The 15,599-nt window shown below is 41.7% G+C and overlaps 1 protein-coding gene across 1 annotated transcript; it reads right to left on the bottom strand.

Moving 5' to 3' along the window:
- Positions 1 to 291: 291 nt before the first annotated feature.
- On the bottom strand, positions 292 to 11,872 carry SHISA2 (shisa family member 2). The gene is made up of 2 exons (XM_026675004.2): positions 9,913 to 11,872; positions 292 to 4,159 (listed from the first exon to the last, which is right to left on the bottom strand). The coding sequence occupies exons 1-2, from the start codon at positions 10,244 to 10,246 to the stop codon at positions 3,606 to 3,608; spliced, it is 888 nt and encodes a 295-aa protein (XP_026530789.1). The 5' UTR covers positions 10,247 to 11,872; the 3' UTR covers positions 292 to 3,605.
- Positions 11,873 to 15,599: the final 3,727 nt, after the last annotated feature.

Raw genomic sequence — 15,599 nt, 5'->3', positions numbered from 1 at the left:
TTTCCAAAATTTCTCTCAGAACTTTGTATGATTCTCCATTCTTGAATACTCCAGCAGCAGTTTCTTACTGGGCTGCAAAATTCCATATAAGCACTGGATGGCATCAAAGAGTTAGGGTCTTCAAACCTGGCAAGTTTAAGACTTGTGGACTTCAACTCCCAGAATTCCTGAGCTAACATGACTGAAGGAGAAATTCTGGGAGTTGAAGTCCACAAGTCTTAAAGCTGTCAAGTTTGAAAACTTGAGTTAAGGTTTGAAAAATGGGTAGCAACAAATAGCAAGGAAGTAAAATTCACACCATAAAATATTTATTATGAAACAAAAGGTTTTCACTTGTAAGAATCACTCAAATGCTCTTTAAGAATTTTTTAAAAATTAAACAGAACATTAACAATATTTTACTTATTTTACATGACGTATAAAACACCACACCACAAATCATTTTTATTACAATTCAAAGCATTTCCCTGTATACACATACATACACATTATGTTATTCCCTTTCAGGGTTAGCAAATTATGCAGAGCACAGAAAAGACCTTATAAGTCAAAGAGATTAAAAGAATCACATAAAAAAAGGAAACACAACTAAAAATTAGCTTACATCAATACTATTCAGTTCATGTTTGCAGGCTTTCTCTTTGCATAGCATCTTTGCTTGCTTTATAATCATACGTTGCTTCATACATTGCCTTTGTTCCTTATACTTCATGTTTTTCTGAAAATCTCAATTCCAACCTAAGACAATTTTGTAGGAGCCTTTCTCTCAATCATTCTTACTTCATAGTTCATTCTGCAATTGGATCCTCATTAATTCTCACTATATATACATACCACCTCAATATACTACGTTCATACTGGTCACTCACTTTCATATTCAATAACATTCATTCATCACTCATACATTTAATTTCTTTTCTTGCTTTACCACACAGTTCTTCAGTTCATCACTCCTACCATATCGCGCATCGTTGAGGAAGATTTTATTTTCTGCTTAGTGTTGAACCATTTACTAAATTCCATTTATTCTCACACATGCTATTCTTCTATTGTATAACATTACTGTGACATTCAGAAACAATTTTCAATTCCACAATTCAAGCCTTTATCACATTTAATCTAAATCAACAAATATACAATGAACTTTCTCACATTCATACATTTCTCAACGAAAAACATTTCTCCCAAGTAGTTGTAAATTAGTTTCTATAATACTTTTGATTTTAACTTGTTTTTTTCCAAACAAGTAAACAAAACATTCACCTGATTTTCACCTAAGTTGCAGGACATGTGCAATGAATTTCAGGATGAGAAAGTGCAGCTCTATGCACTTAGAAGGAAGCCCAACTGATGTCAAATTGTACTTACTTCTAATTCTGTATATAAAGATTGCAGCCCAAGACCTTCAACTTCCGTTTCAGCTAGGAAAACTTAATCTACCTCTGAGATGATCGTGAATCTAATCCAGTTAGCTCCAAAGCACGGCATATTTTTAAGACAAATTGATCTATTCAGACCAAAAAGGTATTTTCAAGCTAAGGGCTAATTTATTAATCAAACTAGCTCGATACCCGTGCTTCGCCATGAAACTATATGGTCGGGCTTAGTTTTTGGGGAGGAAAATAAGGGGGGAATTCTGCCTCTGCCTACCAGCATCCATCCGTATTCATCTGGTTAGCATCCTGTCAGTGTCTGAGAGTTGAGGGCTGTTTGGAAAGTGAAACAGTATTTGCTGTGTGAGCAAGGAGCCCGCAAGGACCCTGGGCGTGGTTTAGCTCAACTGTTCTGTACTAAAGCTGCTTGGTGCTGTGAAACTGAAACTGAAACTCCTCTCCTCTGCTTGTATTTTGCATTTGGAACAGATTTCTTTTCAGCTGGGGTGGAGGAGTAGAACTCCTTAGCATCAGAGCGTGTTAATAATAATATGCTGTGATGGTCATTTCGAAAAATCCTTTCTTAGCGAGCACCTAGAAGCCAAGAGGAACATATGTGCCAAATTTCAAGTTTGTAGGCTTTACAGTTCTGGAGATTTTGTGATGATGCGTGAATGGCATTTCACTTATATATATAGATACAATAATGTCACTGCTACAATACAATAAGTCTCTATAGGAAATTATTAAGTATACTGTAATATTAGATAGATGAAATACTGTAGACGAGATTAGTTGGTACGGGGAAATATAGTTTTGATTTAATGTTGTTTAAACTTTTTAACTTCCATAAATAACTATCCAATTTATCAAAAATATTTTTACATGGATATCTGTGGACTGTTACATTCTCATTGTAATGTTTTATACTGTTATTGTTAATTTCTAATTATTCTTGTGGTTGCTAATTTAAATCTTCCTCTGCACTCCAATGTTGAAACTTGTGTAGGATTTTCCAAGCATGTGATTATTTGGCATGTTTTTATTCATATTAAATAGGAATTCCCCCTTCTCAGGTCCATGTTAAGTGTTGATATAAATGTGACTTTTGTATTGCATTCAAATACAAAAGGAGTTAGGAACATGTTGAATGAAGTATTGGCTACAATCAACAAACCTCACTTTACTGACATATCCCAAATGCAGTTTTCAAGGGATGCAGGAGCCTTTTGTGTCCAAACACTGAAATTCACAGATTAATAAAACAGATATTGGGGCTTTCATGGGTATTTTAATTAGAGTAATTTACTGTGATCTGAAAATGCCTGAGATAAAATAATATTTCTGCACTGACCATGACCATAATCCAAAGGACTGCACAGACATATTCACGCTCTTGAGGAGATATGTCACAGTGGCTGATTGGAAAGGAACTTTTATGGAGTAATGAGGACTTGCTATTTGGAAAAGAAGGTTATGAAATAAATCCCAGTTTCCTTGTTTCTGAATGAGCATGGCTGGTTTAGTTCCTTAAATCCCAGTCTATAAATCAAAACTTCAAGTCCATTGGAAAATAAATGTTATATGGTTAGGAAAAGAAACCATATGAAGCTGCCACGTGAACTCAAGATTATTTGCCCATTTTTATGGCTTTCCAGATTCTCCAGCAGAAGGTTTCTCGAATCAACTGCTGCAGAACTCAAGAGAAGTGGGGAGGAAGATGGAATTACTACATTTTTACCACTGAGCTAACCAATAAGTTCCTAGGACTGACACTAACAAGCATTGCACCATTTAGCCTACTACTGTGAAGCATGATTGTCGGTACAGCAATATGAAGAGTCATTGTACCTCGGACAAAAAGGTAAAACAAGACACTCCTAAAATATTGTCTTGTCACATTACAAAATGTCTTCTATCCACTAGGCAAATACTGCTGACTGGGAAGTACCTGAGGGGCATTTAATCACTTATTTATTGGTAACAGAAATATCAGTACCTCCTTCAGCATAATTCTTAGCCATTATAAATTATACACTGGAATGGAGGCATTACACCTAGAAATACCACTTCTAGGTATGAAGGTATCCAGTGAAAACCAGGAATAGACACTGTCTGAAGCACAGGTTTTCCAAAATTATTTACAAATTGTTGCTTTGTACAGTTTGTTGTTACTACTCCTTTGCTTGATGCATCGCTGTGACTCTTGGTTTCTTCCTTCCCTTCTTAGAGTTACACAGTCACTGCAGGATACATTTTCTGTTCGTTATTACTGTGGGGATATGGCGACTGAATTGGCCTGTACCCGCTCTGCAGGCTATCCAGGAAAGATGGGACGGAGGCCATGGGCATGGAGTCATGTTGCACAGCATACCCCACGTACTGGGGGTGCAAATACTGCCCTTGATGAGGCACTATCTGTGTGGCCTGTTGGCAGTTCAGTACTGAGAAATTAGTTGGCATGTTGACATATACATTATTCATGGTCCCCTCTGGTAAACAGCAGTTAGCTTGTGATCTGGTGGGGGCAGCCCTGGCACCAGAGTTGGCACTTGAATTGGAGCTGGCAGCTGTGCTTGATTGACGTGAGGATGATCCACGGGAGGTGCTGGCACTTGGAATCATGGGGATTGTCTCCATTATCCGATTCCCTCCAGGAGCCCGGCTCTGTTGCGGTTCTTGCTTGGGTCGCAGACATCGGCAACAGCAAGCAGCCACGAGGGACCCCAGAATAATGAATGCCACGAAAACAGACCCCACAATAAGGAATGGCACATAAATAGGCACTGCCAACAGAAAAAGAAAAAAAAACTTGTGAGGATTTGTTCTACCAGGACAAAATATAGCGTATACAATCGTGAGACATTTTTGGCTACCTTTTCTTACCTCCAACAAGACAACAACAAAAAACCCCAAGGAATTGGTAAAACAGTCTTCCCAACCTAGTGAACTCCAAGTATGCCAAACTAGAATTCCCAAACTAGCAAAGCCTGTGATAATTAGGGGAATTCAATATACCTGGAAGGTTTGGAAAAAGGCTAGCTTTTTGAGTTGTTTCACAAAATGCAATCAGAAGTGCTGGCAAAAATTGCAACAAGCATGACAAGTTCTTCTCTCTTTCCTCCCATCACTTATAAAACTGAAATAAATCACACAATATTATGCACTAATTTTCCTCTTACCACCTCATCTTATTGTTATTCCTACTGTTCCTCTAGCTCATGGCAAAACTCTTGGAGGTCTCATTTCATCTTTGTTTACTTTGTTTGTCAAGCATGTATGAGAAAACAAGCATAAGTATGAACATAACATATAAACATATAATTATAAACAGGTATGAGTATATACATAATAAATTCAGTACAAATAAATGGGAACAGTAGTAATGAGATTGGTCTGTATGTTGTGTCACCTGCAAAGTCATGGAATCAATCATTAACCAATCCATTACCCTCCACTTAAGAGTCTATCAACCTACTCTCTAATGAACAGTTTGGTTTCAGGGAAAATTTGTCCTGTAATCTACAACTCCTACACTGCAGAAACATTTGGACTACACAACTATATATATAGTTCGGTGGACATATCTATAATTGCATTATTCAAAGCAAAGATTAATAGTTAATAGTGATTTTTTTAAGTGGACTCCTGTAGTATGATCTCGTACTGACAATGACTTGGACATATATACAATTAAGTTAGGTTGATCCCCACTCCTCTTGAATCTAGAGAAATTTTACTTTGTTGTTACTAATGGGAAGGGGTTTGTCATTGTCTTCTTCCAGATTCACCATCAACATGAGTGTAAATGAAATTAATCACTTCTTGTAATATGCAGTTTTTTCAGGAATAGAAGAAATAAGGTCAAACACAGTTCCTGTTGACAACATACACAGTATCAGAATGGGTTGCTTTGGTTTTCTTCTTTTATTGGTTTCCCAGTTTAGTATACATTAAATGTTACGGTTAATATCTGAGACATTTTTGTAGCATGTTCATGCGACATTTTGTAGCATGTTCCATTTTAATCCATGGAAACTGGGCCATATCAGTTTCTGACATGTTTCTTTTAGGCTGCTCTGAGAATTGTCACAAATATTGTTGGAAAGTGGAACCAGATAATAACCTGTCCCTTAGTTTTTGAAGGATGAAATTTAACCTGAAACAAGAAAGCTTGTAATTATTACGCAAACTTTCACTCCAGCTAATACAGATATAGCCTCAGCATTAATTTTGTACTTTCCTTTTGGTATTCAACAAGGCTACTATTCTGGATTTTGTTTTTTCTTACTTGTTTATTTTCAGGTAAACAATGAATGGAGAGAGTCCATGAATAAAAAAGGAAGAGGAACTAGTTTACACATGCACACACTCCAAAAAAGATGTTTCTATCCGACAGACTCTATCCCAACTTTCAGCCAACATGGTATCTTCCAACTGTGGAGGAATAAAAATTCTTAAACCAATTTGTTGATGATGAAACATGTGATTGTTCAACCATCTCTTGAGTCAGACTTCCAGAACAATCAGGTCCCAAGAATATCAATTTTCTCCTGTGCCTAGTTACATAACAGTAATAGGATGACCTTAACTAGGCTTACAAAATAAACTCAGTCAAGCTTAGTTAATACTTTGATGGGACACCATCAAGGAATGTATACCACGTCCATATAATTGCCAACCCTATAGAGTTAGGATTAGGGTCAGGGTCAAGGTTTGCATATGGGATATTGGTGGCTTAATGTGAGGTCTCTGTGAAACTGCTAGCAATTGGAACTGTGGAAGGCATAGCTGAGAAAAAACCCAGTTGTTAAACCCCCTAGTCAGGATGGGTAGGGAGAAAGCAATTAGTGTTAAGTGACAATGTGAAGTTTCTGTGGCTGAAGGATTAAAACCTGACTTCTCAATCATACCTTAGCCAACATTCCACAATAGTTAATTACATTGTTACGACATAGCTAGCTTCTGCTTAAAAGTGTCCCATTCCAAATCTCTGTGACTTTTACTGTCTACTATATTCATAATTAACTGCATAATCCAGCAAGGGAGCATTCTTTTATATCTATGCCCTAACAGAGTATTACTCGTTTTGATTTTAGCCCGTTTCACTGACAAGTTGTTTTTCACTTTATCTTCTTAAAAAAAAGAAAGAAACCCTCCCACCATCACTTCTTTGACAATATGCAGTTTACTATACCAGATCATTAATATTACAGCAACCACTGTGGCATTCTCATGGTCCTGTGATCAAAATTTGGGCATTTGGGCATGCATTTAGGAAAAGTATTTACAATAATTGCAGCATCCTGGATTTATATAATCACATTTGTGACCTGCCCATTGGCTTCCAATGAACAAAGTTAATTCACTTAATGACCACTTGATTCACTTAATGTCAGGTGTGAAAAGACCAGACCCACAAGTGAAGATTCAACTCCTACACACAGGTGGAAACCTGCTTAGAGTTAGATATGGGTCAACAGCACCGAAGGGCCAGGGGCTTGGACTGTCTGCTTGTGGTTACCTAAGGATTCTAGGCTGAATCCCCATTTTCATTCCACCCCCAAAATTATGCCATCTCTTCTTATACACTTAGCAACTTCAGTGAATCACTTAACCAGGGCAAAAAAGACCATAAAATTGGGTGCCTTGCTTAGAATAGAAATTCTGGTCCCAATTGTGATAATAAATTGAAGATTACCTGTACTTTAAATATATGGTCCAGTCTGTTTCCCCAGTGAGGTAGTTTCAATAAGCTCTTAATTACATTTTTGCTAAGAAAAAAAATCAGGGGATGGCAACAGATCTTATACATACTAAAAATTAGATGAATTGGGTAAAATGGTACTAACTTCCAACTAAATGACTGCACCTTATAGGCATTTAAAACTGTGACATCATCAACTCAATTAATTGCCACCTGTGCTTATACCTATGAAAACTTTTTCATGTCTCTTTTTATGACTGAACCTTTTTCAACTCCTGCTCTTAGCACACAAAATTATAGTAACATTTTCAGTTGCCTTCTGCGTCATGATAATCTACATGCTGTTGCATTGCTCAACCCTGAACCTTAAGTTTTATTCCTTATGCCATCCATCTTATTAACTCGTAGGATTCTGGTATTTTGTTTTGTTTTTGCCATGTATATGTATACATTCGAAATAGACTACGATGTTTCTCAGTGTCATATATGTGTGTGTATGAAGGTATATGCATAATGATTATCCTTTGAGAACTAAATGCAATGAAATTTCAATTTAATGTATGCTGATTAGTGTATCAGTACATTTAAAGTAACAATATTCTGTTCTATTGCAGTCCTATTCCTATTGTATTTCTATTGTATTTTGTATTGTAAATTCAGAAAACATCCCAAAATAGTGACTTCTCACAGTGAAAAGTCTGCTGAGTATAAGTGTTGTAGAGTGCACAGACTGTTTTCTTGGGTTATTCGGGTCACAAAAATTTAGGAGCAATAAATTCAAAGCAATAAGTAGAGCTTTGTATGTGGATGGATGTTTTTTATGCACTGTGACGATGGTACAATAATTTTAAGGGATTTTGAGGAAAGCAGCTTTGGAAAACTTTTCTGGAAGTTTCAAAAGTTCCACAGGTGGGATACTTGTAGATATATATCACAAGAGGCTTGTTTTGAAACTACTATTCTTAAACTCTACACAAAGGCAAGTATAAAGGAATTCCTGAACTTAGGATAACTATACAAATATTAACATTGAATGTATTCGGCAGAATGCTCTAAACCTCTCGTTATGTGAATAGATACAAAGAGGCTAAATAAAATGCATTTCAATTTAAAGTACATGTTTTACACCTCATCGATACCCACATGCATGCAAATAACTCAAGCACTTTGTGTTAAATGAGAACCTGTTCTTAAGTCAATTTCAAGTTCTCTACATTTAATAACTTGAGTTTTTTAAACAGTGTCATTTTCCCCTCCATCCAAGAAATTATAATTTCTGTGCCACAACAAATACATGCACATGTGATATGCATTAAAAAGCTCATGTAAGACTCTGGATATTCTCCAGAGGAAAATATCCAGAGTCTTACATGGGCTCTTACTGCTGACTCAGGTAAACAGGTAGGTCTGCTTTGCTTGCAATAGCCCATCCTGGGCCCCAAGGTGGAGCTAGAGCTGGATCTAAACCTTGAAGTCCAAGATCCCCAAAGAGGATCAAGGACCAGAGCAGAAGCAGGATAATCCGGATATAAGCCATTATAGCACCCAGCCTGAAACATCCAAATTATTCAACAAGTTAAGAGTCCTAGATTGACTGACTGGGCAAGTACCAGTGATGAATACCAGAATATGATGGGTATTCTTATCATTTTTCTTTATTATAGATAGAATAGAATAGAATTCTTTATTGGCCAAGTGTAGTTGGACACACAAGGAATTTGTCTTGGTGCAAATGCTCTCAGTGTACATAAAAGAAAAGACACATTCGTCAAGAATCATAAGGTACAATACTTAATGATAATTATAGGGTACAATAAGCAGTCATATCTTCCATAATAAATGCATATTCCAAAGCAACACGACTAATGCAGGTAGTATTAGGTACAGGTAGTCCTCGACTTACAACAGTTCATTTAGTGACTGCCTGAAGTTACAACAGCACTGAAAACAGTGATTTATTTAAAGAATGATTTATGAGCATTTTCTACACTTATGACCACGACCGAGGCACCATCCCCATGGTCACATAATCAAAATTCAGATGCTTCAATATTTATGACCATTGCAGTGTCCCAGGGTCCCTTTGTGACCTCTCACAAGCAAAGTCACTTAACAACCAATTATAATAATAATACTTTATTTGCGGTCACAGACCAAAACACCTGCCGCACTGTCTGGCAAGTCTTTGTCCGGCCAGTTACTAACTGAGCTGCAGTGATTTACTTAACAACTGCATCCAGAAGGGTCATAAAGTGGGGGAAAACTCACCTGTCTCGCTTAGCCACAAAAAATTTGGGCTCAATTGTGGCCATAAGTCAAGGACTACCTAAACATAGGCTACGTAAAAGAAATACAGGCAGTGCTCGACCTATGACCACAATTTGAGCCCAAAATTGCTGTGGTTAAGTGAGACCTTTAAGTGTGTTTTGCTCCATATTAGGACCTTTCTTCAACCAGTTGTTAAATGAATCGCTGCAGTTGATTAGTTCATTGTCAAGTGGTTTTCCCCACTGACTTTGCTCTTCAGAAGGTCACAAAAGGGGATCACATGACTCTACAACGGTCATAACTATGAATCATCAGTTGCCGAGGGTGTGGATTGTGATCACATGATCACGTCGACACTGCAAAGGTTGTAACTGTGGGGGAAAAAACGGTCATGAGTCGCTTTTTTTCAGTGCCGAACGGTCACTAAAGGAACTGCTGTAAGTCGAGGCCTACCTGTGCGCACACGGGTCAGATCCAAAGGAAAAAGGGGGTAACTCGAGGGAGAGATCAGTGGGGGAAGAGCGGTGCAATCGTGGGGAGTATCTCAGGCTCCCCGCTCCGTACCTGCCGCGCTGTCTGGCAAGTCTTTGTCCGGCCGGCCGTGCTCAGCTCCGCCGTGTTGCCGGTCGTTGTCGCACGTGCCCTGATCCAGGCGGACCTCCGGCCGAGAGCAGCAATAGCGAAGCGCGCAGGTGCCGCAGCAAATGGTGGCGTCGCCGTCGTCGAAATGCTCCGGACACTGGAAACCTTCCCGCCACGACGCCCCGTCCTGCCAGCCGTGGCAATACTCGCCGCTAGCCAGCGCCCCCCGCGCCCTCAGTCCCACCAGCAGGAACAGCAGCACCAGAAGCCGCCCTCCCGGCCCCGCCAGCAGCTGCCAACGCCGGCCCCGCCACATGGCAACGCGACGCGAGCAGGCGGGAGAGCGGGGTGGGGTGGGGTCCGCGGAGGCTCCTGCCCCTGATTCGGGCGCTCCGTCAAGCGATGCAAGGCTTGCCCGTCCCGCTCTCTCTCTCTCTCTCTGGACGAGGCCACAGAAGTTCGTGCGCCCGCGCGCGCGAGAGCAAAAAAGAGAGACGAAAATTTCGAGAGACAGAAGCCGGCCTGAGGAAGGCGGGCTCCGCTGGGAAGTCGGGCGTAGCGTGCCAAAGGGAGGGTGGGGTGTTGTTGCTGCTGCTGCTGCGAATAGACGACCCCTGAACTAAGTGCCAACTGGTTGTCACCTCGCTGCAGCAACTGGCTGGGAACAGGGGGTCTGCGTTCGTGTGTGTGTGTGTATGAGAGTGTGTGTGTGAGAGAGAGAGGGGTCAAAGGACAAGATAAAGAGCCTGCGGTCTGCCGAAGGGTTTGGGGCTGAGGTAAACAGCCCGCAGTCCACCCGCTCCTGGCACCAGCGGGAGGCGGAGAAGCCCTGTGGGAAATCCAAAGCCGTCTTCTTCAGGTTTCCCCTCCTCGGCCAAGTCCCTGGGCGACGCCGGGTCTTCTAACCCCACTTGGTCGCCCCCGCGAACTCTTGGCCGTCGAGGAACTTCGGCATCTCGCGCGGGGCTCCTTTTGTCATGGAAGTCCGACGGAGACCGCAGACGCTGGAAACGCGGGCGCGACTAAATGGGGAACCCCGAGTGGCGCTGCTCGACGAAGCTACCCCGCTGTCCCCAGCCGGGTGAGGAGGGGGAAACGCCGCCGCTTTGACCGGGGAGGCAGAGCCCGAGACGACGAGCCCCTCTTAACAAACGGAAAGCCGTCGCCCCCCCCAAGACCAGTGGGACTGAACGAAGGACTCCGGGAACCATCACACGCCCGGAGTTCCCTCGGTGCGCGTGGCTGGCGGAGGTCGGAGGGAAGGGGGCTGAGGGGCCGACCTGGCGGAGGGCGAAGAGACACCGCCCCCTCCCCTTTCACGAGCGCCCGGCTTTCCCCTCGCAGCCGCTTCAGGGCCACCTTCAGCAGCTCATCTTCTTAGCCCCTCGTTAAGTCCGGAGAGGGAAGTCCCCATATCCGAAAGTCGAGATCCCGCTCGAACTCCTTGATGCCCATGGAGGAGCTTCTTCATGGAAATGTCCAGCAGCTGGAATAGCGGAGAGGGGGTCGGGAAAGAGCCCCCCCGCTGGAGCGCAATCTCCCGCTCGGGCTCTCTCTTCTTCCCCAAAATGCCCCGCACGGTTCCCAATTCGCCGCTGTTTTCCTCTGGTTTGGAGAGCGCAGCCGGAGCCCGGACGCAGCTCTCGCCGGTACTTTTCTGCCCAAGGGCCACTCTGCTTTCCGATCCTCCCAGCCGGCGAGAGCAAAAGAAAGAAAAGAAAAGAAAGAAAGAAAGAAAAACTCCTAGCGGAGGTTCCCGAGGCCGGCAGCCGCGGCAACCGCAGGAGCTCCTGGTGGTGCGCGCGGATCTCTTTCGCTCCCTCGCGTTCCCTGTTGTTATTATAGGCAGCCAGACGCTCCCCGGGCGCGCAGGCGCCCTAAGAACCAGCGCTTGCTCTCCAGTTCGCTGAGAAAGGAGGGGGTTGGTGTTTTTTTTTTTTTTTAATGCTCTTCTCACCTCGCCGAGCCGGGCGATTGGCTCACTCCCTCCCCCCCGCTCTTCCCAAAGACCCCGAGGGCGGGAGGGGGCGGGGAAGAGAGCCCGGTGGGGTTGCAAAAGCAGCGGCGGTTCGCTCACGAGATGGAGGTTGATAGCTTTCCAAGGGTTTTCGGGACAAACCACGTGCTCCCGGGTTGCGTTGCGTGGGAAAACCCAAAAGTGCTTTCCCCCCACTTCCCCAAGAGGCAACTGGACTTTCAAGAGCTGGTTGACTGAGAATCTCCCTAGGGATTTGCACGGGGGAAGGAAGCCTCGTCGGCCTGTTGCTCTGAGAGCTTGGTAGATTGGAAGGGGAGGTTGCAACTTGCTTCCCGATCGATCTTCTTGCCTCCCGATCGATCATTTCGCTGGTTGGAGACTCGGGTCATGATAAGGAAAAAGTGGGCGCTCATTCACTCTGCTGCTAAGAAGGGTGGCTTACTCAAGCTGATTTTGGCAACTGAGCCAATAATGGCGGTTGTAATCTCTCGAATCTAGAGGGCAACTTGAATAAGGCTGGTTTACAAACAGCTGCACAGTCTTTTTCTTCCTTCTTGGGCTTGTCTCGCCTAGGTAGGGATGTCACACAGTACCACAGTGAAGCTTTGATCCAGGCATAGGGAGTCAACCCAGCACACCACAACCCTGCTGGTGAGAGAAGAAGCCGAGGGGAACGTTAGTCCAGAGTGCCTGTTTGAAAGAATAAACAAAAGGAACCCATGGAGGTGCCATGATCACACCAAACTGGGAAGAATTGGGCTCATTAGATACAGTTTTGGGCTGCAAATATGATGGCTTCTGTAATGGCTACAGGTTCAGAAACGGTGAACCCTAAACATGGCATGGACCTGACCATCCATCTATCTATGGATGGATCTTTGTCTGTCTGTCTGTCTGTCTGTCTGTCTATCTATCTATCTATCTATCTATCTATCTATCTATCTATCTATCTATCTATCTATCTATCTATCTATCTATCCATCCATCCATCCATCCATCCATCCATCCATCCATCCATCCATCCATCCATCCATCTATCTATCTATCCAACTATTTATCCAACTTATTTGCTTTCTGTCTTTCCTACCTGCCCCCAAAATAGCTGCCAGAAATGACAAATTCCTGGTTGGGGCACCCTTCATGTTTTTCTAACCTCTACAATAAAACAAGAAAAGGGAGATACCACAGCTAATGTTTACTACTTGATTGCTTCTCAGCAGTAACAGCTGCTAAGTAGCTTCAAAATAAACAAAAGTGTTAAGCAGGATTACTCCCTGCATAGTGTTTTATGTAGTTTAACTCTGTATATACATCCATGTCCCAAAGATGTGCAAACCTATTAAATGGGAAAGATAACACAAGTGCTTTTTTTTTTTTTTTTAATCAACACAAATATCTGTGGTTTCTAGAGCAGCCCTGCCAAGTTTAATTTGCTTTAATGGAAAAGCACAGGAAATATATTGCAAGTTGATAGTATTTGCTTTGAGGTCCTTGGTGTTCTCTGAGCTTGCTTGGTTTTTGGTTTTTGTTCAAAGGGCGCCAAGAACATCACAGTTCAAGTATTCTCTTCTGTTAGTATTTGCTTTATTTAGAATCTGCTCTGTAAAGCATAACAGAAAAAGGTGCTCTTGTAAAACAACATTCTCTACTCCAAGGGTGGATAAAAAGTAGTTCAGAGTTAGTAGAATGGTTGCAGTATTAGGAATTCCTAAAATGATTTTTTTGTATTTAAGAAAATAAAGTAAACCCAGCTCGCTTCCAGTGCTCAGAATAAATTCCTGTTATCTCTGAGAGGGAACAAAATCTTTAATTATAAGGTATATATTTGACACCTGAATCAAGTGATTTATAAAACAGAAAACAGATCATGTCCATCCCAGCTTTCATTCCTGGGGAGTGGGGAGTGTGTAATAACCCAAAATGTTTCAAATTCAGCAGGCCTAGAATTCTGTCCCCCTTCCCTTCCTCCTCTTCCTAAAGCTTCACACATAATCCACCAGGCAGATTATGCCCTTTCCCCCTTGGGTTAACTGCTTATTCACAGCAATGTCCACAGCCATTATGAATCATTAAGATTCTTTTGTCAAATTCAGGACTCCCTTGCACCATTTGAGCTAAAACCAAAAATGACCTATTCATTAGTGATCAGGTATCCTGGTTGTTCCAGCATCAGCAGGTATGTTTAAAGCCTTTGTTGAAGGTGATGACCACTTAAGAGATTATTTTACATAGACATTGCTTTTTTGAAATTGTTACTTAAATCTCATTCCATTTATCCTCCAGAGAACTGGAAGAGACTCCCTTATTTTTATCTCTCACTAGTAGCAAGGTTGATGGTGTGCCATCAAGTCTTTTTTCAAGATTTCTCTTTTCCATGACAACCTATCCCTAATCTGTTCTTTCAACTCTCCTAAAGGTGTGATCATCACCATTATAATTGAGCATAAAGCAGGGAGAATGAGAAATGTGACTGATCCATGATACTCAATGAGTTCAATGACTCAAGATCATTCTGGGATGAAATTGGACAATAAAAACCATAATCTAATATACATTTGTTACTATTGCTAAATTTACAAGGGTTGAAAAGTTCACCTGCCTATTAAACTTTGACCTTTGATTGGGGATTGTTGCTTGGACTCAATCCTTCCACCAAAGGGATTTTTTCCCCTTTGGGTTTACACCTTCAGGTTATGTTAATGCAAAAGACAGCTAATTAATTCTAGTTCTGCAGTATCTAGGTCCACCTTGATGTCACCATGATGTCAATCTCTTAGCTGATCTCAAAAATCCTAAGTAGAATGAAAGTTGGTTATTATTTGAATGGGAACTCATCAGGAAATTAAATGGCAAATAAGCTATATTTGAGGATGGGGAACCTACCTGACAGAAACAATGGTCAACTCATTCAAGAAAACTACATGGATATGTTTATGAACTCATCAGTTCATGGTCAACTACTATAACTGTGATGAGTGAAAAATTACATACTCTGGAGATGTAATGCAGTACATACAGTGTTGTTTCCTTTGGAACATTTGGTGGGTGAGTATTGTGCTATATTTCAAGTCCTCATTATTGCACTTCTGGACTTCGTTTATGGTTTGGTACTCATGGAAATAAATGTGTTTAGATGATGTAAGAAGCTGAAATAGAGGACACCGTTAGAGCAAAATGGAAAGCAATAAAATTTTGCTAGATAAAGGCTGCACTATTTTGATGTGCATAGGCATTTTAAGAGATCCCTTCCCAACCCGGGCTCTCTAAAGTTGATGGTATCCATTCAACCTTTCCATGGGTTAGTGATAACTGCCACTGAATAATACAGTTTTAATCAACTGTCAGGTGTGCTTTTCCATTCTTCTATTACAGAGGTGTCAAAACAACGCTGCCCGTAGGCCAGATGCGTCCTGCGCTGGCCACTCCCACTCCCGGTTTAGCGAATGGGAGAAAAGTAGTCATTTGTCAGGTGACAACAATGTGATGCAAGTTTGATACCCCTGCTCTATTAGGTATTCATAGCTTGCTTTTAAATACATTGAGTGAAGGGGCACAGTTTAGCTGCATAAAAAATATGATGTAAAAAGTGGGAATATTTACAAAGCAAAAAGAATGGCAAGATTCACATATGTGCATTTCACTCAAACTGGAATGCTTCCTGCTCTGTGTACATAGTGAAACAGCCACACGT

Source organism: Notechis scutatus, chromosome 5, assembly GCF_049901735.1.
Source record: "Notechis scutatus isolate UNSWTSFEM ecotype Mainland chromosome 5, rNotScu1.2, whole genome shotgun sequence".
NCBI lineage: Eukaryota > Metazoa > Chordata > Lepidosauria > Squamata > Elapidae > Notechis > Notechis scutatus.
The sequence above is the reverse complement of the archived record's forward strand: the minus strand, read 5'-3'. Positions and strand labels throughout refer to the sequence as shown.